This window comes from Giraffa tippelskirchi, chromosome 13 (genome assembly GCF_054371585.1).
Source record: "Giraffa tippelskirchi isolate mGirTip1 chromosome 13, T2T-mGirTip1v1.2.pri, whole genome shotgun sequence".
Classification (NCBI taxonomy): Eukaryota; Metazoa; Chordata; class Mammalia; order Artiodactyla; family Giraffidae; genus Giraffa; species Giraffa tippelskirchi.
In genome coordinates, this window is record NC_137287.1 from 94,782,494 (window position 1) to 94,804,423 (window position 21,930).

A 21,930-nucleotide genomic window follows, 5' to 3' on the forward strand; every position below is an offset into this window, starting at 1 on the left:
GTAAATACATAATTCTTCCAACACATTCTTCTCTCTATTCCTTTTGTATCTCTCCTCTACTGACCTTGCCTATACACTCCCCTGGCCACACATTACCAATAAACACAATTTCCAAACAATCCTACCTACAGGCAACCCACTCCTTAACCACCAGCTCCACCCCCTTCTAGTACCTCAACTCCAATAATTCTTTGGTCCCATCAGAACCTAGGCTCCATTCATCATCCTTTCTCGTCACTCTCCCACACTCCTCTCCTTTCTGAGCTTAAACTCCTTGTTCTATTTTTGTAAATACCCTTTGCTTACACTTTTTACTCTCTTGCCCTCTCCTTTCATTGTATTCACGTAGCAAACTTCTAACTCTGGCTATACGCAACCACTCACCTGTTCTGCACCTGCACTCTTGTGGCTCAGCAGAGCTGGGGAAATTGCTCACTTAATTTATGACCACAGGACTTCCCTAGTGGTGCAGTGGATAGGAATCCACCTGCCAATGCAGCGGACACGGGTTTGATCCCTGGTCTAGGACGATTCCACATGCAAGGGAGCGACTGAACCTGGGGGCTCCAACTACTGAGCCCGTGTGCCACAACTACTGAAGCCTGCATGCTCTAGAGCCAGCAAGTTGCAGCTACTGAGCCCGCATGCAGCAACTACCAAAGCCTGTGTTCTACAACAAGAGAAGCCACTGCAATGAGAAGCCCGTGCACCACAACGAGAGAGCAGACCCTGCTCTCCACAACTAGAGAAAGCCAGCATGCAGCAACAAAGACCCAGTGCAACCAGAAATAAATATAAATGAACAAATAAAAAAATTCATGACCATAGGGGATTCCCTGGTGATCCAGTGGTTAGGACTCAGTGCTTTCACTGTCCTGGCCCCAGGTTCAGTCGCTGGTTGGGGAACTAAGATCCCACAAGCTGTGTGATGAGGCCCAAAGTGAATCAATTTTTTAAATAAATAAAGAGATATATAAATTTATGAACATATCTCAGGTGGCCCCTTAGTGCCACTTGGCAATCACAGAACATTTCCATAGTCCCCTCCCTCTCCTGGACAACCATTTCATGCCTTGGTGTCTTCCTCTCCATCCTCACCCTGAACTGTTGACCTTGTTTCCTATTTCACTGAGAAAACAAAGCAATCAGAAAAGGATGTCCACAAGCTCCTATGTTGGATGTATCCATTTACCCACTTCCATGCCCAGATTCTCTGTCTTCCCTGCTGTCTCCACGGATAACTGTGTGCTCCCAGCTAAAACCAGTCCTCCACCTATGCAAGAGACACCATGCCCTTTGCTGACTAGAGGACATTGCTTCAGCGATTTTCCCTTCTAACTCTTGCATCATAATTGTCCATTTCCTACTGGATTTTTGTCATTAGCATCTGAACAAGCTATATTTTTTTCTTAGCCTTACACCGTGCTCCTGCCACCCCCCTTTTTCTTTGATCCCTTTAGGGTGAAAGTCCAGAGTTCCTCTGGTCACTGTCTCTAGTGTCTCCTCTCATTCTCTCTTAGACATACTCCTATCAGAATTCTGCCCCTTTTGCCACTGAAATGGCTCCTGTTGAGGTCACTAATGTCCCCCACCTTGCTAAATCTAACGGTTAATTCTTATTCTTTTTATCATCTCCATGAGAAGCATTTGATGCAGTTGACTATAGCCTTCTTTGGGGAAAATTTTTCTAGCTGGGCTTCTGGGACTCTACTCCCCTGATTTTCCTTCCACTTTACTGCAGCTGCTTCTCAGTCTCCTTTGCTGGTTCTGCAACTCTAGACTATAGCAACAGGCATTCTCAAAATAGCTGGTATGAATATCAATTGGTATAATTGCTACTGAGGACAAACTGGCAATAACTATCAAAAGTATAAATGTACATCTCCTTTGACCCAGAAATTCTGCTTCTAGTAATATCCTTCATATAAATGCACACATGTGCCATGTGACATGTGGACAAAGTAATTCACTACAGCATATTTTATCCCTGAAGAAGAATGAAAACAGCCAAAATGTCCAGCAATAGACACTAAAGAAACTACGGTCCATCCATACAATGGACTATTTTGCAGTAGCAAAAAAAGAATGAGAAGACTGTTTGTGCCTGCATTTTCTTGCACAGGCTACCTCAGGAAGGATACTCATGAAACTTGTGACAATGCTTGCTTATTTGGAGGGCAATGGATGAGTCAGAGGCAGTGGTGGAAGACTTTGCTGTCAATCCTTTTAAACTTGAATTTTAGTACACTGTGAATGATTTATCTATTAAAAGGAGAACAAGGCAGGGTTTAGTTCCAATATGGAATGAGTTCTAAGATATTAATATATTGTTACAAATAAAAACGGTAAGTATTAAATACAAAAGATTGTATACAGTATGCTATACGTAGGGGTGGGGCAGACTTACTTTTCATTATTTACTCTTGTGTTATCTTTTGAATTTTGTACCTTATATATATATATTTCCTATTCAGAAAGAAATAATGGATTTTCACATGCATCGCCTCTACAATCCTATGACTGAAACTCATCAAGTATTTCCTTATTTTTCTAACAAAGGAAATGAACAGAGAAGTTAGAGGAGGCACCAGGGCCAGAGCCCACTTTCCCTGCCACGCCCTGTTAGCTCCTCCAGCCGTGGCATCCTCTACCACCTCCCACCCCTGTTCTCTCTGTCTTCTTCCCTCAGGGAGCACAACTCCTAAGTCCAGCCTCAGAAAGTCTGCCACCAGGGGCTTCACTCAGGGGACCGTTTCTCTTGCTCAGAGCCACAAAAGGGTGGTGGGAGCCACTGTGCTCTGTGGCTGGTTCCAGCCTGCCCTGACCTTGCAAGCTGCCAGGCCCTCCTCCCCTGGCCTGTACCTGTCAATGATGACGGGGTCTGAGGGCGTCTCATTCCGGTTGCCACAGCTCTTCCGGTCACAGCATCGGCTGAAGGAAAGGTGAGGAGGGAGGGAAGGAGGAAAGAAGGAGAGGGAGATTACAGTGTGGGGTGTGTTTGTGTGCACGTGGGGGGGAGGGTCTGGAGTGAGGATGCTGATGTCCTGTCTCTGAGTGTGGAATCCCTGGGCCAGAAGGGCTCAGAACCCCCAGAACTCAGCCCTGGGGATAAGGTTGGCCAGCAAACCCTTGTCCCAAAGGCGTGCTGCTCCTGGAAGATCCAGGAAAGGGTGCAATGCTGACCATCTACTCGCTCTGTACCCTTTTTATACATATAGAAAAGAGCTCCATTTGTAAGCATGCATCACATGAATTTTCACAAAGTGAGCTCACCCATGTAACCAGACCAAGAAATACCATGTGACCAGCATCCCAGAAGCCCCATCCTGGTCACTGCCCTTCCCAAGGGTAGCCACTGTTCCAACCAGATTTTTGAACACTATTTTCTTTTCCATGTGTGAGGAGTTGACGACCTTGTCCGACTGACACCTCCTGGGGAGCCCTTGCCTAGAAATGCCGAGCTCTGGGGTAATGAGGAAGGGGAACCAAGAGCTGTGCTCCTCCTTCTGCATCCTGCCTGCCTAGGGGGTGCCCTGAAGGTCACCTAAGAGGCAGAAAAGTTTCCTCCTTCAGCTCTGGAGCTAATCCAGGAGGCCCAGGCCCTGCCCCCACCTCCCAGAGAGCCCTCTCCAGAGCTTTATTAGTTAAGCTTCCCAGTAGCAGCAGGAGGCCTTTCTTGCAAAAACAGTCAGAGAAGCGACATAAACAGGCCAGCCTAATGGGGCCTCAAGGACCCTCTCTTCAGGCAGCACTGTGCCCAGGGACCTCACTCTTCCTCATCACCTCCCCCAACCAGGCTTCCCTGGGGATCAGTGGGGAGGGGGTTGGGCCAAGAGGCCAGCGCCCCAGCCCTTCTCACCTGCACATGATCTCATGAGTGAGCAGCACACGGCACATTTCGGGGTTCTTGTCCTGCCCCTCATAGATGATGGCCTGGGGAAGGAGAAGTGCATGAGCTTGGGGGGAAGGAGGCTCCTCTTGAGGCCAGGTGAGGGGCAGGTGGGAGGCCAGGTGAGGGGCAGGTGGGAGGCCAGGTGAGGGGCAGGTGGGCCCTCCTCCCAGAGAAGAGTATGCCCTCCAGCTCTCTCTGGGGGCCCAGGAGTGCAAAGCAGGAGCTGGGAACCTAGCCTCCCAAACCGGGACCACCATCAGAATGGGCAAGAATGGGGTGAAGTCTACAGATTCCATCTGTCCACAGGCAGCATTTCTGGAGCCAGTTCTGCCCTGGGGCAGGGAGGTCCACCGATCACCCTGACCAAGACCAGGCACACGCTCCAGCCTCCACGGTTCTCACATGCATCGTCCCTCCAGGCTCTCCCAACAGCTCCTCAGCCGTGCTCCCCATCCCCGTCATCTCCGCAGGCCAGGCCAGCGGCTTCCTCTGGGACTGTTGGATCAGCCCCCGACCCCTCAACCAGTCCCCAGCCTCTCCTTGGCCTTGAAGCAAGGAGTAGGCTTCCCAAACGCACATTTGGCTTCCAACTTAAAACGTCTGGGCCTTCCAGCCATCCCTCATTTGTGGGTCTCTGTCTCTGTGGACAGTCTCCAACCTCTTCCACGCTTGTTGGCCATACAATCCCACTTTGCCACTTCCCAGTCTGCCTCCCAGACCATAGTGACCACAGGCATCCTAGAAACGCACCACTTCTTCCTCTACCCTGGGATTGGGTGGAGGCTGCTGGAAGCCTGTCTGTGTGGGAAAGCTCAAGCCTCCATCCCCAGTTCAGTCCACTGATTTTCACATCTGAGACTCAGCCCTGTTCCTTACCAGCACACAGAGTTCTGAAAAGCATAAGGCTGCACAGTCCATGAGCGCTGACTCAGGTTTCAGTTGCCCCGCGCTCCTCTGGCTGGCCCCGAGCCTCTTTTCGTCTTTTCAAATCAGCGAGGTGCTGAGGGCCAGTGTTGATAGCTCTGGGGCCCCACCCAGTGCTGGACCAAGGCACCCATCCCTGTATTAGCTGCTAAGGGCTTTTTCTTGAGAATGGCTCTCAACAGATAGGAGCTGCTTCCCCTGACAATGTCTGGAAGGTTACACACTTCCCTTGGGAGTGGTCCCCAGCCAGGAACTAACCAACACAGGGGACAGAATCTTGGCCTCCTTGCCTCAAGGGGAAACAACTCGGTGCCATTCCTCCTCTAGCCTGAGGATCAGGCTGAAGCTAGACTCCAGCTGAGACCACATCCTTGCTGAGCATCCCCTGCTCTGTCTTGCTTCTCCCCGGTCCCCTTCTGAGATCTTCTCCCTTCTTCCTCAATAAACCCACCTGAATCTCCATCTAGGCTGAACTTCTAGATAACAGGACCCAAGAGCAAAGTCTTTGTGAAAATGTCTTTTTCTTCTCTAGAGGACAAAAGCCACACATCCTCCTCCTGTGGACGGTGGGGAGCTAGACTGGTGAGGATGAAGCGCATGGGGGATGAGGAACCAGGGACAAGGATGCTTGTTCAGATCTCAGGGGAGATGGCGGCTGGCTCACCTGCTTGGACATGGAGTCGATGAGACGCACATAGAGATCCTGTTCTGTCCGAAGACCTGAGGGTGGGAAGGCGGAGAGGTTTGCTATTTAGGGAGCTCCTGTGGATTCTGATGACTAAACATATCCACACCCTTCCCAGCTGCAGCCAGGCCCCCTCCACTCTGACGGTGGGGTACCATGTGTCACATGGTGCTGTGGTACCCCACGGAGCTTTACTCACCGTTGTTATATACCAGCCGGAGGCGGTAATGGATCCCGTTGTTTGTCTTTTCAGCCCCAGGCTCCTGCAGGGACAAGACAGGGAGGATGCTCAGTGTTCCCAGGGATCCTCCAGTCACTCCCCTCCCACTCCACTCCCCACCCAACCTTCCTCCCTCTCCTCTCCCATCCGTTCACCACCCCCTTCTCCACTCCTCCAAGGCCTATCCGTCATCTGTTCCAGTGGGAAGGGGTTCCCTGAAAACCCCCCACCCCCACCTCCCCACCCTCTTCCTTCCCGGTGAGCCCACAAGCCTCTCACTCGGTCCTTCTCCACAAAGTCGATGAAGGCTGTGCGCTCCACCTCCACCGGCTGCCCCTGCCGGTCATACATGGCCAGCACGAAGTGGAAGAAGTTGGATTTCCTGAGGTTGGAAGGGGGCTGCTTCTCAAAGTGTGCTCGTGCCAGGCCCACACCACTGTGGGGAGGAAAGCTGCTGGAGACCACCGGAAGTGAGTGTCCTTCAGAAAGACACCCATCACCTCTGACCAGGACTTGGCTCTCACATGTCAAGAGTTACACTGGACGGGCCCATGCCACCCCTGACAGGGCCAACTCAGTTCCAGACAAAGGCCTCCCAGTGCTGAGATCACCGAACCTGCTTCTGTGGGGATAAGTGGCACATCGGGGGGTATCCCTGGCAGACTCCTTCCTAGACTTTTCTCTGGGCCCTACATTTTGGAAGCTGGTCCCTAAAACCAAATGAACACATCTTACTGACCTGAGGCTCCTGTGACTGCCCTTTAGGGGCTCAAGGGGCAGCTGGGAGGTTTAGGAATGAATATCTCACTGTACCCCAGTTCAAGACTGTGTGCATGAGCCTATGGCATTGCCTGGGAGATGATGAAGTTCATCAGACACTCAGAGACACTGAGGGGCACTAGACTGCCCAGCCTGGACTCTGGGCTATGGCTGAAGGTGGAGAAGTCCTCCTCAGGTGTAGGGGGACCTGCCTCCACACTTTAAGAAGGACACCACTGGCTCCCTTGGGCAGAAGCATCTTGTGGTCTGGTCTTGCTTTCTCCTGGCTCATCAGAAACCAGCCCCAGCAACAAAGCCAGGGTTAGAGCACAAGTAGGAGAACCAAGGCCCTATTCACCAAATATTTCCTGAGCCCCAGTGATGTATTAAGCACTGGCCACATGGCACCATGTGGGGCCAGACTGAAACACCTGGAAGGGGAGAGAAGACAGATACAAAGAGCTTACTTAACATGAGACAGAGTGGTGAGTACCCCCTAAGAGATGTTCCTACATAAAAAACAATAAAATTAAAGGAAGAAAAAATTAATTCTGTGTGAGACGAAGGGAAGACTTCACAGAGATGGTGGCTTTCCCTCTGGTCTTTGAGGAATGAACAGGAGCTCAACAAGGGCAGGAGGCGAAAGGGCAGAACCAATAGCATAAGAAATGGCTGTAGGTGTGAGTGTCATTGGACCACAGGTTTCAAAGCGTGAAGTGAGGAGAGAAAAGGTTGTATTGGCAGTGCCAGACTATGTGGGCACACAAAAACCAGGCCATGGAGTTTAGACTTTCTTCTCTGGGTCAAGGTCTTCCAAAATGTTTTCTTTAGCTCTCTTATGGCTCCAGATCTTCGTTCTATAAAGGAGTGCTACAGCCACAACTGCTGGAAAATGCGGCTTCGTGGGATACTCATTGGTATGTGTGTGGGGGCGTCCTTGGGATACCTTCCAGGAATGGACTCTCTTTGACTCGCTCAGGTCAGTGCTCCCCATGTGTGGCAACCAGCCTCCAAGGTGGTTCCCATGACCCCTGCCTCCTGGAGCTCAGGTCCTTGTACAGTCCCTCCTACACACTGTCAGGATTGGTCTCTATGGCCAATAGAATCTGGCACACGTGCTAGCGTATGATTTCCAAGGTTAGGTCATACCAGATACATGGCTCCTGCCCTAAACAATCAGTGACTCTGGCGAAGCTGGCTGCCGTGTTGTGAGGATACTCAAGCAGCCCTACGGAAGGTCCACCTGGAGAAGAACCGAACCCTCCTGCCAACAGCCAACACTAACTGATCAGCTGTGCGAGATCCACCAGCCCTGGGCAAGTCTTCAGATGACTGAAGTCTCATAAGAAACCCTGAGCCAGAACTACCCAGCTACACTGCTCCCTGGTTTCTAACTTTAAGAAACTGTGTGAGATAATGAATGTTGTTTTATGTCACTGATTTTGGGAATAATTTTTTTTTTTTCAATGTGACAATAGATTACCAACATACCATGCTTACTTGACTACGGAGCATTTTGGTGGAGGGATGTGGTTTGGGAAACATGACTAAAGGCCTCCAAGAGGTTCTGAAGTCAGGCAGGGGTTAGAAGATGATGCAGACAGGGAGCGCCCAGGGGGTTGAAAGTGAGAGGCTCCTGCAGGAACGCAGAGGTGAGGATGGTGGAACTGCTTTGAGAGCCATTTAGACCAGAGTCCATCCTCGACATGCCACTGTGATGACCTCTGCCATACTCAACACTGCTTAATATTTTTTCTTCATATAATTGTAAATCAACTTATTCTTACTTGGCTTCATGCAAAGCTATAATATCTGAAATGTCATGGGCTTGAGAAGCTTGTTGTATTTTTACTCATATAGATTACAGCAAATACATAACCAATAAAATGAAAATTGTTCCTCCTTCTGAAAGCCTGCTTGGGAGCCTCAGTGGTCCATATGAAATGCTGATTTTGGAGGCAAAAGTGACAGGTCTTGCTTGTGGGATGTGGTTTGGGAAACATGACTAAAGGCCACCAGGAGGCTCTGAAGTCAGGAAGGGCTTAGAAGATGCTGCAGGCAGGGAAGGCCCAGTGTACTGAAGTGAGAGGCTGATCAAGATGAGGAGGGGGCCACCAACACCTTCTCTTCCCCACCAAAAATTACTTCTACATGTTCCTTCCTCCAGGTTCATCCTCCTCCCTCCTTCAGTGTCCCTCCCTTCTACTCTGCCTCAGGCTTACTGTCCTTTCATGTCCAGGCCTTGACTGTCCTGCTTTCCACTTGCCAGGAGGCAGGGAAGCCTGAAGAACTTCGATCGCAGCAGGTCCCTGATTACTGTTAATGAATATACTAAAGGTGGCAGTAACCCTGACTCCTTTCTCTGCCCCTTCTCCCATCCAGCTTAAAGAGAGGTTCCAGGACCACCTAGGGGGACATAAGGCCAGAAGGGGGTGGGCTATGGAGCCCTCCCAGATCACTCTACCCTTTATTACATCATCTAGCCCAGAAAAGGTGCTGGAAGGCTCTCCGACAGTAGAGAGAGGGGGTAGAGAAAGAAAGAGGCCTTACAAGAGCGGGGGTGGAGGCTGAGCAAGAACACAATCCCATGTCTACACAACATATCCCATCTACACAGCTACTCCTGCACTTCCCAGGCCAAGAGTCAATCACTGATGCTGAGCCTCCTTTCCCATCCATCCCTCTTGGCAAATACCAGTCAGTCCGGGCCCCTGCTGCCTGCTGGCTCCTGCCAGGCTTCTAAGGACCAGAGCTGGAAGTCGGTCCTAAGCCCCAAGCCAAGCTCCCTTCACAGGGCCTGCCCTCTCAGCAGGAGGGGATTCCCAGGGAGAGAGGTTGGGGGGACCCAAGAGGGAAGGGAGCAGGTACCCCTGCCTGGGGTCTGTGAACCAGTATCCATCAAGGGGCTGCACTGACCTACCCCCTCTGTGGGATCAGGCTCAATCCCACTTCCCTTGAGGTAGCCCAGGATCACCCTCCGTGCTCCACCTCACTTAGTGGAGGCACTAAGGCACACACACAGTCACACACATCCAGGCAAAGCAATGGGACAAGGTGGGTAGCTTACAGTCTGGGACAGGGATCACTATCACGAATGACAGCAGAACAATATGAGTAACAGAGCGACCCCAGCAGACCAAGAGAGGATGGCAGAATGGGCAAGACCCCTGCTTGCACGTCCAGGACTGCTCCTGGTCTGCAAATGTCTCCAGTTTACTCTGTTCATACCCCTGTGGGACAAGTGAGAAGACCAAGGTGAAATAGAAAGGGCTTTGGTTTAAAGAAATTCTTGTGGGACTTTCCTGGTGTTCCAGTGGTAAAGCACCTGCCTGTCAAAGTAGGGAACATGGGTTCAATCCTTGGTCCAGGAAGATCCCACATGTCATGGAGCAACTCAGCCTGTGCGTCACAACTGCTGAGCTCATGTGCTGCAACTATGGAAGTCTGTGCACTCTAGAGTCTGTGCTCTGCAACGAGAGAAGTCTGCAACTAAAGAGTAGTCCCCGCTTGGAGCAAATAGAGAAAGCCCATGAGCAGCAACAAAGCTATAGTGCAGGCAAAAAACAAACAAATAAATAAAATTAAAAAAAAAAAAAGGAAGCCTATGTGTCATCCCTTAAAAAAGCAAACAAACAAACAAACAGAAATATCCTCACATTTCCTATGAACACAGAGAATGACATGAGGATTAGCACAGCGGCTAAGTGCAGGATGCAGGTCAGTCTGGACTGTGCCTTCCTTCTCCTGGTTCCCCCAGGCAGCTCTACTGCCTACCTGCCCATGCAGCAGGTGACCAATCAGCATCCCTGAGCAGAGCTGCAAGCCCCAAAGGGAGCCGGAGGGAGGGTGAGACTGTCGCTCTTCTCCCCTTGGGAAGAGCTGATGCTCTTATAATGAGGAAACAAACAAGACTAAAGAACGGAAAGAAAGAAATATAGAAATACGCTCAAATAACTCAGATGATAGACCCAGGCCATGGAGAGGCCTGAGAGGCCTGCTGGGGCACCCTGGGAGCAGAGGTGTGCTCCTACACTAGCTTAGAGGCAGGGATGTGAATGAAGGTCCCTGATTCTGTGGTTTGCAAAGTGGGGCTGCCCAAGACCCTCACTGGAGTATGGGGAGAAACTGCAAGGGTGTCTATTGATAGGAATCCATTATCTAGAAGAAAGAAGGGAGGCAGGAGAACCTGGGAGGTCTGGAGAGGCAAGTGTTTTTTCTGGGTTTCCCCAGAAGCAGAACCTGAGACAAGGATTCCAATGCAAATACTTTATGTGGGAGGTGATTCCAGGAAACAACCCTGGTGGGGGTGGGGAGTGACCAGAGGAGGAAAGGCAGTCCTATTGGGTGCATTACCCAGGAGGGACCACTGTGGGCAGCTGCAGCTAAGCCCCCAGGGAGCCCTGGAAACAAGCCTAGAACTTGTGCTTCAGCTACGCTGTCAGAGGGCTGGGCAAGGAAGCTGAGGTCTTTATCCACCAATGCCAGTCCCTGGCTGAGGGCCTCTGGGGTGTCATTCTCAGTGGGATTGGCCTGGTGTGCAGGTGGGCAGAGCAGATTCTGGTGGTCTAAGAAAGTCTTAGGAGGCAAATGCTGGCAGAGGAAGCAGATCCTTTCCTAAGGATCCCCAGGGGACATGGGTGGGGTAGCGACTCCCAGCTACCCAGGGGCCTGCGGTGTGACAGAAGCCAGCAGAGCTCCACCTGAGTGCAGCCTGGCAGATGCCTCACCTGGTCTATGTGCTGCTGGAGCCTATAATTCAGAAACGTCTCATTCATTTAGCATGATTAGTGTACAAAGCATGCCATATGTGCGCCTTTTCTGGATAAATGCGGCTGAGTGACGAAAACAGCCACATTAACCACTTTTGTAGGATTCCAAAATGATTTACACATCTCCTTGCTTTCTTAAGGGCTTCCCTTGTGGCTCAGCTGGTAAAGAATCCACCTGCAGTGCAGAAGATCTGGGTTCGATCCCTGGGTTGGAGAGATCCCCTGGAGAAGGGAAAGGCTATCCACTCCTATATTCTGGCCTATAGAATTCCATACACTGTATGGAATCGCTGTATGGGGTTGCAGAGTCGAACACGACTGAGTGACTTTCACTTGCTTTCTTAAAAAGATTGTTTTCAACAAAATGTTCAAAACACTTTCCTATCAACCCCGGAGTGTGCTGAGGTGGTGAGGCCTTTGCTCCTGCACTAAAGAGCGTGGATGTGGCAGGAAAAAGTGCTCATTTTCATATATCCACCAGGGCCAACTCACCCCCTTCCCACCTTCTGTTCTGAAATAGCCCCCAAATTAAAAGAGACTGTGACAGAAAAGTTTGGGGAACACAGCTAATTTTTGGCTGGAGGACACCCAAGCATGGGCACGTGTGGGCTTCCTTAGTACTTCCCTGGGAATCTATGTTAAAGGTGACACCGAGAGCAACCTGATCTTTACAGCCTGAGTCACTCAGGTAACCTGTGCTTCGGAGTACAGGGGGATGTAAGCCTGGGGGCTGCAGAGTTGTCTGGCTGCTATTGCTTGGGCACCCAGGGGTCCCTGGAGATGCTCCTTTTTGAGGCAGAGCAGGATGACCCGAGGCCCTCCTCATAGCAGCTGGACCTTGCCAAAGCTGTCTAGGACAGATGATACTTCCTTCATAGTGAGTCTCTGCTCTCAACTCAGAAGGCTGTTCATATGCCTTTACAGCCTTGATTACATGCTTATTATTCAGTTCAGTTGCTCAGTTGTGTGCGACTCTTTGTGACCCCATGGACTGCAACACGCCCAGCCTCCCTGTCCATCGCCAACTCCTAGAACTTGCTCAAACTCATGTCCATTGGGTCTGTGATGCCATCCAACCATTTCATCCTCTGTTGTCCCCTTTTCTCCTGCCTTCAATCTTTCCCAGCATCAGGGTCTTTTCCAGTGAATCAGTTCTTCACATCAGGTGGCCAAATTATTGGAGTTTCAGCTTCAGCATCAGTCCTTCCAATGAATATTCAGGGTTGATTTCGTTTAGGATTGACTGGTTTGATTTCCTTGCAGTCCAAGGGAATCTCAAGAGTCTTCTCCAACACCACAGTTCAAAAGCATCAATTCTTCCATGCTCAGCCTTCTTTATGGTCCAGTTCTCACATCAGTACATGACTATTGGAAAAACCACAGCTTTGACTAGATGGACCTTTATTGGCAAAGTAATGTCTCTGCTTTTTAATATGCTTTCTAGATTGGTCATAGCTTTTCTTCCAAGGAGCAAGGGTCTTTTAATTTCATGGTTGTAGTTACTATCTGCAGTGATTTTGGAGCCCAAGAAAATAAAGCCTGTCACTGTTTCCATTGTTTCCCCATCTATTTACCATGAAGTGATGGGACCAGATGCCATGATCAATGTTTTTTGAATGTTGAGTTTTAAGCCAGCTTTTTATTAGCAGGAGCATTTTAAAACAAACATCCCAAACCCCACAGACAGTGGCTGAAAATAGAGCTCTGGCCCTCCCCCAGAGGCACCCTCAGGCCTTCTGTCTCCCTACCTACCCCACCATCCTCTACCGAATCCTAACTCTTGCCTGCCTTGGCAGCCCAAAGTTCTGAGCAGTGCCTTGGCTTGGGCCTGATTCATCTTGGAATCTGGGATCCTGGGTGATGGAGAGAAGTCCTGAGGTCATTAGCAGTGAGGGGAGGCTCCTTTTTAATCCCCCTCCACCCAAGAGGCAGAAGGAGTAAAACTGTATATCTTCTGCATTTCATCCTTTGTCTCAGCTTCCCTAAGGTCTCTGCTAAATCCAGCTCTTCTTTGCCCCATCCTAGAGTGACTACATAAGTCTCCCTTTCCTCTCCTCTGCAGCCTCTCTTCCTCCAAGCATTGCACAGGCCCCAGCTCTCCCTGCAGGCGTCCCTTGGGTCCCTGGGACTGCTGATAATCATCAAGCTAGGCCTGGCATTCCTGGCCCCAGCCAAGGTCTATTGGCTTAGCCCTGCCCAGAGCCTAGGACAGCACAGGCAGAAGGAGGACCTGGTGCCTAGAGGCAGCTGCTCAGGACCTGTGTCTAGAAGGGCCAGGTGGAGATGATGCTTTGGGGCTGCTTCATATCCCCTACTCCCACTATCCCAGAGGGCCTCTGCTTACCTGCCACAGGAAATCCTCTCAGCCCCAAGGCCCCTGGATTGGGGGAGGGGGGTGGGGAACAAATCTCACTAGCTAGCTCTCTCATGCTTCCTCTTGCTCTCGCTTCTACCTAAAGACAGTCCACCCTGCTTTTCTCTGCCCACCCCCTTGCCACCCACCCACAGGCCTGCCTGCCAGGTCCCAGGCTGAGGAACGGCTATTAATTATTAAAGCAAGCAAAAGCATTTCCTAGCAGGGAGGCTAGCCTGCAGCTACTTACAGGAAAGGCAGCTCCAGTTGGCTTCCCTTTCAGGGCACTGCTAGTGTTCTGGGACTAGCTCACGGGGGAGGGCTAACCTTGGTCCTCCAGTCTACCCAGGCTGGGAGTCATATCAGGAGAGGAGAATTGAACTGCTTCTGTGCTGAGCACCCCAGCAAGAGCTTGTGGGTCTGCAGGGGAGTCCAGAGAAGGTGGGCTAGGGCTGGGGTATGGGTCTCTGGGATAAAGTCCTGTTGGGCCAGAGTAGGAGTGGCCATGGCAATGGCCAGGGATTCCTGGGCAGAGTTCCCCACTGGGAAGACCCTGCCAGCCCAATGCTCCAGCCTTCCCTATCACCTCCAGGGTATGGTATGCAGCCTCTCTTTTCTCCTACCTCTCTTTCACCAAGAACTTGCATTCCTGTTGGCAGATCTTCCTTCACTGATCTTAGCAAGCTCTGGGCCTTCTCCACCTTCTGAAAAACCTTGGTGCTGCAAAGCTGGGCAGCAGTAGCTGTTCCAGTACCTAGTTCCCGTGATCAGGTGGACCACCAATGTGAACAGGGGAGTCTAACCAAAACAGACTTGGTAACCTTCTAACATACACTCCTGCTTCCTTCAGCAGATACTTGTTACCCCGCTGACTGCTCGATCCTGGTGCCGAGGACCACCATCCAGGCCCTAAAGGAAGGTGTAGGCTGTCTGGGCAAGGAAGTCCAGGACAGCAGGGCACAGCTGACTCTGGCCTGTGACAAGCATCCTTAGACAGCACTTAGAACTACTCCCCTGGGCTGGGTGAGAGGGCACAGAGAGAGAAGGTGCTGGGGGGGAGGGTCCCAGAGGTTGTAAAATTTTATCCAGTGGCTGAATGTGTCCTGGGAGCAAAGGAACTGTTTCAAGAGACATTGTTGAATGCCAAGTGTCACACAGAGGCCGACAGAAAGCTTGGGATCAGACTGTGATGGGCCTTGAATGCTGAGTGTCTGGAAGTGGGAAGGGAGGTCACTGAAGTTTTTAACTGGGGAGGGACACGATCAGAGAAAAGTTCTTTGGAAATTTTCTTTGGCCCCCTGTGTGGCAGATGCTTTGGGGGGCGTGGTGAGAGGCTGGGGCAGTGGACTAGCAGGCTGAAGTGATACACTGGGGTAGGTTAACTTCAAGCCAGGGAGGAAAGTCTTGGAGGACACGTCTTTGTGTTGACGTGTGTCGTGGTTAAGAGCTGGCCATGGGCACTGTGACTAGGAATAGGATATGGAAGGACCATCCAGAAGCCCTGACAAACAGGCGGCTGTGGGGTGAAGGCATAGAACACATCAAAGACAGCTGTCAGACCCCAGACAGCCTTGCAGGGAATGTTCCAGGGCAAGTTCTTCTGAGACAGAGGGAGAGGAGCCTGTGGAAGTGGAAGAAGGGCAGGGCAGGGAAAGGAATTCCCGTCATTGTGGTTTTAGGATGAAAAGACCCAAACAGAGGACTGATGAAGGATCAAGAGCCAACCGGTGAGATGATGGCACCTCAGGAAGCGTAAGAAAGGAGTATCCCCCCACCTGCTCCCCTTGGCGCCCATAGGCAACCAAAGGTGTGGGAACTCTCAATCTGTGTACTGAGACAGATAAGTCTCTGGACTTAGAGATAAGCAGTCAGGCCTGAAGAAATGTCTCTCTTCAAATTGGGGGTGGGAGGGTGGGCATTCTTAGTCCTGGTGATGTGGCCCTGAGGACCCGACTGGACACGTCCCCCTTACTCAAGACCTCTTCCCTATGTGCAGACAATACTGCTAATGCTCCATCTTGTGGGAGGAGCCTCATCTCCACACTTCCTGAACCTTCACAGGATACAAGGGCTTCCTCCTCATGAAACCTGCTGGCAGGGTCAGGGGGGAAGGTCAGAGACAAATAGGAACCATAAACCCTGAGGCCCTAATGGAACCATTCATCCACTCCTACAAGGAGCCCTCGCCACACAGCCAGTGATGGAGAAAAAGACAAATAAATTGATCATCTCAAATTAAATGAGGGCTTCCCTCATAGCTTAGTTGGTAAAGAATCTGCCTGCAATGCAGGAGACCTGGGTTCAATTCCTGGGTCAGGAAGATCCCCTGAAGAAGGAAACGGCAACCCACTCCAGTATTCTTGCCAGGAGAATTCCATGGACAGAAGAGCCTGGCAGGCTACAGTCCATGAGGTCACAAGAGTCAGACATGACTTAGTGACTAAACCACCACAAGTTAAATGAAAAACCAGAACCAATAGAAAAACAAGCAGGATACAGAACTGTATGTATAACACAAGAAAAAAAATATGTCAATGGGAAGGAAATATATTAAAATATTGACAGTTTGTTGTATTAGAGAGGTGGGGTTTTTGTTTTCCATTTTCATTTTTTCCCCTGGAATATAGTTATATCATGAGTGAAAGTATGGAAATTGACTCAAAGACAAGATCCTTCCTCTTCCTGAAGAGGTGAGCTCCAGAGAGAGGCCCTGATGCTCCCTCTGGACAGCCATGAAAGGACAGGAGTGCAGGAACACCATTCAGTTTGAACATGAAACAAAGTGTGTATCTGTTAAGAGGTTAGGTTGGGGTTGGTGGTGAGGTGGTATCCCCTGAACAGGACTGGGGATGCGAATATGTGGCTGGCATTCAGGTCTGGTCTGCCCTGAAACCCCCCAGCAGAATCTTTTCCAGCTGCTGGACAAGCAGTTGCTCAGACCTCTGCAAAGTTCAGCTCCCACATGCCGCAGGTGTCTGCAGAGGCACCAGCTCCTTAGTCCCAGCCACTGAGATCTCCAAGCAGGATGTCCAACCTCCCCTCCCCTTGTTCACAACTGGGGATACAAAAAGCCCAGGTGTTGGGGGGGGCAGGTCCATAAACCTTTATACTTCCTTTCTAAATCCAGGAGTCCATCCCCCACCCAGGCTCCTGCGCAGACTCCTACAGAGGAGTCAGAGGAGACAGGCGTGGGTGCTGGGTTCCTAGGGACCCCTTGCTTTGCCCACCAGAAAAACACCTGGCGAACCTGACCCATCCTCAGTCCCGATCATTCCACCAAGCCGATTGCCCACCTCATCTCTTCCCCACTCTTCAGCCTGCAGCCGCTTCGCCGGCTCCCGCACACCCCCATCCTCCAACTCTGAGAGATTAGAGAAAGCAGTAAGGTGGCTGGGTTTTGTGCCTTTTCTGGCAGAGATCTGTGGAACTGGACAAGGAGGGGCACTTAAGCTGCCTGAGAAGGAAGGGCCAGCAATTCCTTGACGACTGGTGGCTAGGGGACTGCGGGGAGCCGGGAGAATTCCTCCTCTTGAGCCATGGACCGCTGGGCACTCGAGCGATAGTCAGAAATCAGAGTCGGGACATCCAGGAGTGGAGGCAGAAGCCCCGCCCCGGCTGCCCCCTCCCCCCATCCTCTGGAAGAAGCACAGGCGCTCAGGGCAGGGTGGGCGCAAGAGCTTGCCGGGACAGTGCAGAGTTAGGGCTCCGTCCAACCCCTCGCCCCAGCAGTTCAGTAAGCTGAGCGAAGGCGGCGCGGAGCCGTCCAACCGGAGCGCGCCGGGTCGCGTCCGAACGCTTACCTCTGCGCCGCGGTGCTGGCGTCCAGGATGCCCGCGCCCTGCATCCAGGGGCGCACCGAGCCCAGGCCCGCGGGCAGCAGCGGCTCCTCCTTCAAGTTCAGCCCGCCGCGGGGCAGAGCGTCCTGAGCAGGGAACATAAGGGCGCGCAGTCAGTGGGCGCCCTCACCGCCGGGGATCCGATCCCGCCGAGGCTGCTGGGCGTCCTAGCTCCGCGCGCCCAACGGCACCCGGCGACTGCAGGAGCGCAAGCAGCGCCCGTCCCGGCCACTCAGTGCGCGCCAGCCTCCTGGGCGCTCCCTCGGAGAAAGCGGGTCCGCGAGCGCTGTCCCCTCCCCTCCCCGGGCGCGGGGCGGGGAGATGGAGGGATTTCCCCGCGGCCTGAGAGCCAGCGGGCGGACTGCGCGCGGGGCGGGGAGGGCGGGGAGCGGAGCCGGCAGCCGGTCCGCGCAGAGGCGCGCTCTGGCGGCTGCCCAGGGCCGCGGTCGTCGGAGGGGGTGGGGGGCCCGAGGCCCCGGGAACTGCCTCAGGCGAGGCGGGGGCGCGGGGCTGCCCGCCCTTTCCCTTCGGCGCCCCCCACCCCCCGCTCGCCAGCCCGCCCGCGGCGCCGGCGCGGGGCGCTGATTACCATCCGGGAGGAGGAGGCTGCGGGCGCGGAGCTCGGCGGCGGCGGCGGCGGCGGCGGCAGGAACAGCAGCAGCCGCGCGTCCCGAGGAAAGGCAGGGGCAGCGCTGGGCCAGCAGACACCGCCGGCGCCCCGCGTGCCCCGGCGCCCCGGCCCTGCCGCAGCCCCGGGCGGTAGCACCTGGAGCAGCAGCAGTAGCAGCCCGGCCGACTCCCCCCGGGGCCCGGTTCCCGCGCTGCCCCGCCGCGGCCGCCGCCGCCCGCCGCTCCCCGGGGCCTGGCCGCGGGCCCGGGCCATCCCGCCGCCGCCGCCGCCGCTCCCTGGGGAGCGGGAGCCGAAGGGAGGGAGCACGGGCGGGAGGAGGGATGGCGGGAGCGGGCGGGCCCAGGGGACGGGGGGCCGGGGGAGGCGGGGGCGGGGCGGCGCGGCCGGCCGAGGGGCGGCCAGGGACGTGACATCATCGGGGGAGGAGCGGCCGGGCCCGGGCCGCCGCGGCGGGGCGGACCCTGGCGAGTCCGTCGCCGGCGCTGGGGTCTGCGGCCTGGCCGAGGCCGCGGGAAGGGACTGGAGGGACCAGCGTGGACCCAGGAGGCCCAGGCGAGGAGCACACGGGCCTGCGCGGTGGGGGAGCCCGGCCGAAGCCGGAGGAGCGAGCGGCCCAGCGCTCAGAATCCGCCGCCGCCTCTAGGTCGCCACTGGACGAAGCCCCGGCTTGGTCTCCGCTATCTTCGTCTCCCAAGTACCCGCCGAATTCTCAGCGCTGACGCCCAGTTCCAGCACTTGCCGCTCAATTCGACGCCTTCCAGCGTTTACTCTTGATGTTCTTAGCTCTCCCGGGCAGTCCTTCCCGCCTTTCCCCTGACCTCGGTTTCACCTCAGCCTGGGTCTCAAATCTCTCTGCCTTAGGCTGGGCCCCAGAAGGGCAGAACGCAGTCGCTGCACCCACCACACTTAGTTCAGTCCGTGACTTGCCTAAAACTAAAGCATTCTCGTTTCCAACCTCTGCCTTTCAAACACCTCTTAGGTTTTGATGAGAGTTGGATACTGAATTAGGATTCACTTCCTCTTGCTCCCCAGCCAGAGAATTTTCCCTCTTATATTTCATGCCTTTTAGTTCCCGGGCCAGAAATTATCTCACCCTTGACCCCAGGGCTGAGCCATTTCTACCCTTCTCCCCACATTTTGGCCTGGTGTGTCCTGGCCAAGCTTTGAACAAGCTCAGAAAGAGTCCAGCACTTTCCTGCAGAAGAGCAGGGGGGTGGCCTGTCCAGCCTGCTGCTTCATTCAGACACCCCTGGAATATCTCTTTTCTGCCCCAGCTGACTCCCGTCCTCTTTTGGGGGCTTCCAAATGTGCAGTTAGTGGTCCACCCCATATGGATCCAAATGAGGTCCAGAGCTACTGCTGAGCTTCCTACCACTCTAGAGGCACACCCCTCCCCTTGCACCTCCTTTCCTGACCTCTGTCCTCTACCATCTCTCTCCATGCTCCCTCACCTGCCTGGGCTGTCACTCCCACTCAGACTTCTGCAGGTCTCAGGTTTTACCCCAGGTGAGATTATCAAAGGTAGTCTCCCCTGAAGATGAATTCTTACGCCAGTCTTTTTCTCCATCTCCTTATCTGACTCTAAATCCTTGCTCCTCCCAATGTGGTCCTTCGACCAGCAGCTTCAGCATTAGTGAGATCCTGTTAGAAATGCAGAATCCTTGCCCAGACCTGCTAAATCAAAACCTACTTTTTACCATGGTCCCAGGTGACTGGCATGCACATTACACTTGAGAGGCAGTGCTCTAGAGAAACCCCCAAGGCTGTTCCATACTTGCTCCAACCCTCTCCCCAACCTTCAAACCTGCCTCTGGCTCTAAATTTCCAGCAGACAGCCTACCTGTTATTTACTGGAGAGATTATAGGGAATCTTGGCAGAATCCTGCTGTCTTTCTCAGCTGTCCATGGTTTTCCTCCTTTCTCAGTCTTCTCATCCATCTTTTTTCCCCCACTGCGTCCCAGAGAAGCATGTGGGCTTAGGGACCTCTTTGCTCATTCCCTTCTTCTGCACCTCCTGAAGTTGTTCCATCTGATCTGTCTGACTGTTGATCCTCCTTCTTTCCTCTGCTCAGACCTCCCCATTCTTAAAAGAACCCTCCTTTTGTCCCCGCCTCCTCCTCCTCCAACTTGTGCCCCTCCTGTTTCTAAGGAAGTCCACAGGCACACTCCACCAAGGCTGCCTTGTCAGCACCCAGCAAGCCACTCATGAAGCCCTCATAGTCTGGCTCCCTTCCAGCTCTGCTGCTGTTTGTTCCTCTCTCTGCCTCAGGCCCTCTGACCCCTGTGCAGCACTGGGCTCTGTGCACCTGCCTTGTTCACACACTTGAGAAGGCCATCCTGATGACCAAAGCATACCATCTCTCCTCTTATCCCTGGGTGTGCCCCAGCCTGCTGTGTGCTGGTCCCTTCTCCATTTCTTCTTCCAGAGAACTCAGGCTTTTCCATAGTCTCAGAGGCTGTCTTGGAGGAAACGATTCCCTAGTGTGGGCCTCCATCTGCTTCTGTTGGCCCTGAACACCCACTGGTGAGGACAGAGCTGGCTTTGACCCATGGGTAGGAGGGGCGCTCCTGTTTCCAGGGAGCAACCTGCTCCCAAGGAGATCTGCCCTTGAGCTGGAGTTGGGACCGCTACATCTCCACATGCCCAGGCCACACTCACGCCCATTCCCCACAAACCAGGTCTTCATCTGCGGCCCTAGGTGATGAGGATGCCATTGGACCCAGCAAGTAGAAAGCCACTGGGCAAATTCTGGGTCAGTTTTTGGAGTCAGAAGTATTTCTGCTTTAGATCCAGCAATTCTGTTTCTTGGAACTCGTTTGTTTTTATTTTGTATTATTTATCTTAGTTCCTTTGACAAAATTCTCTCAAACTGTTGTAGCTTCATGAATAAGGGCTTTGGGGGCCTGTTGTAGCTGTGTTCACAGAGAGCTGGAGGAGTGGTGGTGATGTAAGATGCTTTTCCAAGGCTGCCAGAGAATCTTCCCTTTCAGATTTCATTCCTCTTAGTTCCCGGCCCAGAAATCATCTTGCCCTTCACCTGATGGCTGAGACATTTATGCCCCTTTCCCCACATTCTGACCTGGTATGTCCTGGCCAGGCTTTGAACAAGCCCAAATTAATAGAGAATGCCTTTCTGGCCCAGGCAGAGGCTCACCATAGACCACCAGCCCAGAGCCTCTGACCTCATCCTCCTCCATCATGGACATCTGTGCTCATCCCACAGGGAGGGCTCTTGTCATGTGCTTGGTGCTAGATAATAAGCAAAGCCTAAAACACAGGCCATGTCCTTATGGGTACCACAGTGTGGTGGTGGGAGATGTGTAAATTCTCAGTGTCACTCCAGAATGACCTGGGCTGCTGGAAAAGATGTAGGTGCAAGTACTCGGACCAGCACAGAAGGGCCTGAGCCTGAGAGGGAAGAAGCAGTCTTGGGCATAGGATCAACATCTGTAAAGACTAGCAGAGCTGAATGAGTGGGTTTGTAGCACTTGCTTCAAAGTAGAAGCTTTTAGCACCTGGAGCATCATGCTTGTGCTTAGGATTCCATGCTGAGGAGCTTGGGCTCTTTCCTGTAGGCGTGGGCCTTAAAACAATATTTTAAAAATCGGCAGAACCCCGTCCTTTCTCTAAAAGTTAGGAGTGCAACACCATAGAAAACAAATCCAAAGTGGTTTATCAGGCAGAAGTGCCCTTGACCAGACTGTGTTGGGGCATAGCGCCCCCTGGAGGCTCCAGAGTGTTAGCTCAGCACTTGGATCCACTTCATATCAACTTCCCTTCCCTGATGGAAATGAAAATATAGGAAGAATTTAAAAACTAAAGCATGCACTAGATATGACTGTTCACATAGTTCTAGGAAG

The 21,930-nt window shown here is 52.8% G+C and overlaps 1 protein-coding gene across 9 annotated transcripts in view; it reads right to left on the reverse strand.

Annotated features, from left to right (window-relative positions):
* EBF4 (EBF transcription factor 4) overlaps positions 1–20,392 on the reverse strand; it is a 58,170-nt gene extending 37,778 nt beyond the window's left edge. For 4 of the 9 annotated variants that reach the window (XR_014073708.1, XR_014073707.1, XM_081559025.1 and 1 more), the window contains exons 1-6: positions 17,403–18,004; positions 6,001–6,157; positions 5,701–5,764; positions 5,481–5,536; positions 3,860–3,933; positions 2,863–2,931 (exon numbers count right to left, since the gene is read on the reverse strand). Coding sequence is in view for 7 of the 9 variants with exons in the window: in XM_081559025.1 (XP_081415151.1) it covers positions 2,863–2,931; positions 3,860–3,933; positions 5,481–5,536; positions 5,701–5,764; positions 6,001–6,157; positions 17,403–17,539 (557 nt within the window). In the remaining 2 variants the exon portion in view is untranslated. Of the gene's footprint in view, positions 1–2,862; positions 2,932–3,859; positions 3,934–5,480; positions 5,537–5,700; positions 5,765–6,000; positions 6,158–17,402; positions 18,005–18,027; positions 18,325–19,909 lie in introns of those variants that run through there. The other 5 variants (XM_081559029.1, XM_081559026.1, XM_081559027.1 and 2 more) reach the window with 4 other exon arrangements.
* Positions 20,393–21,930: the final 1,538 nt, after the last annotated feature.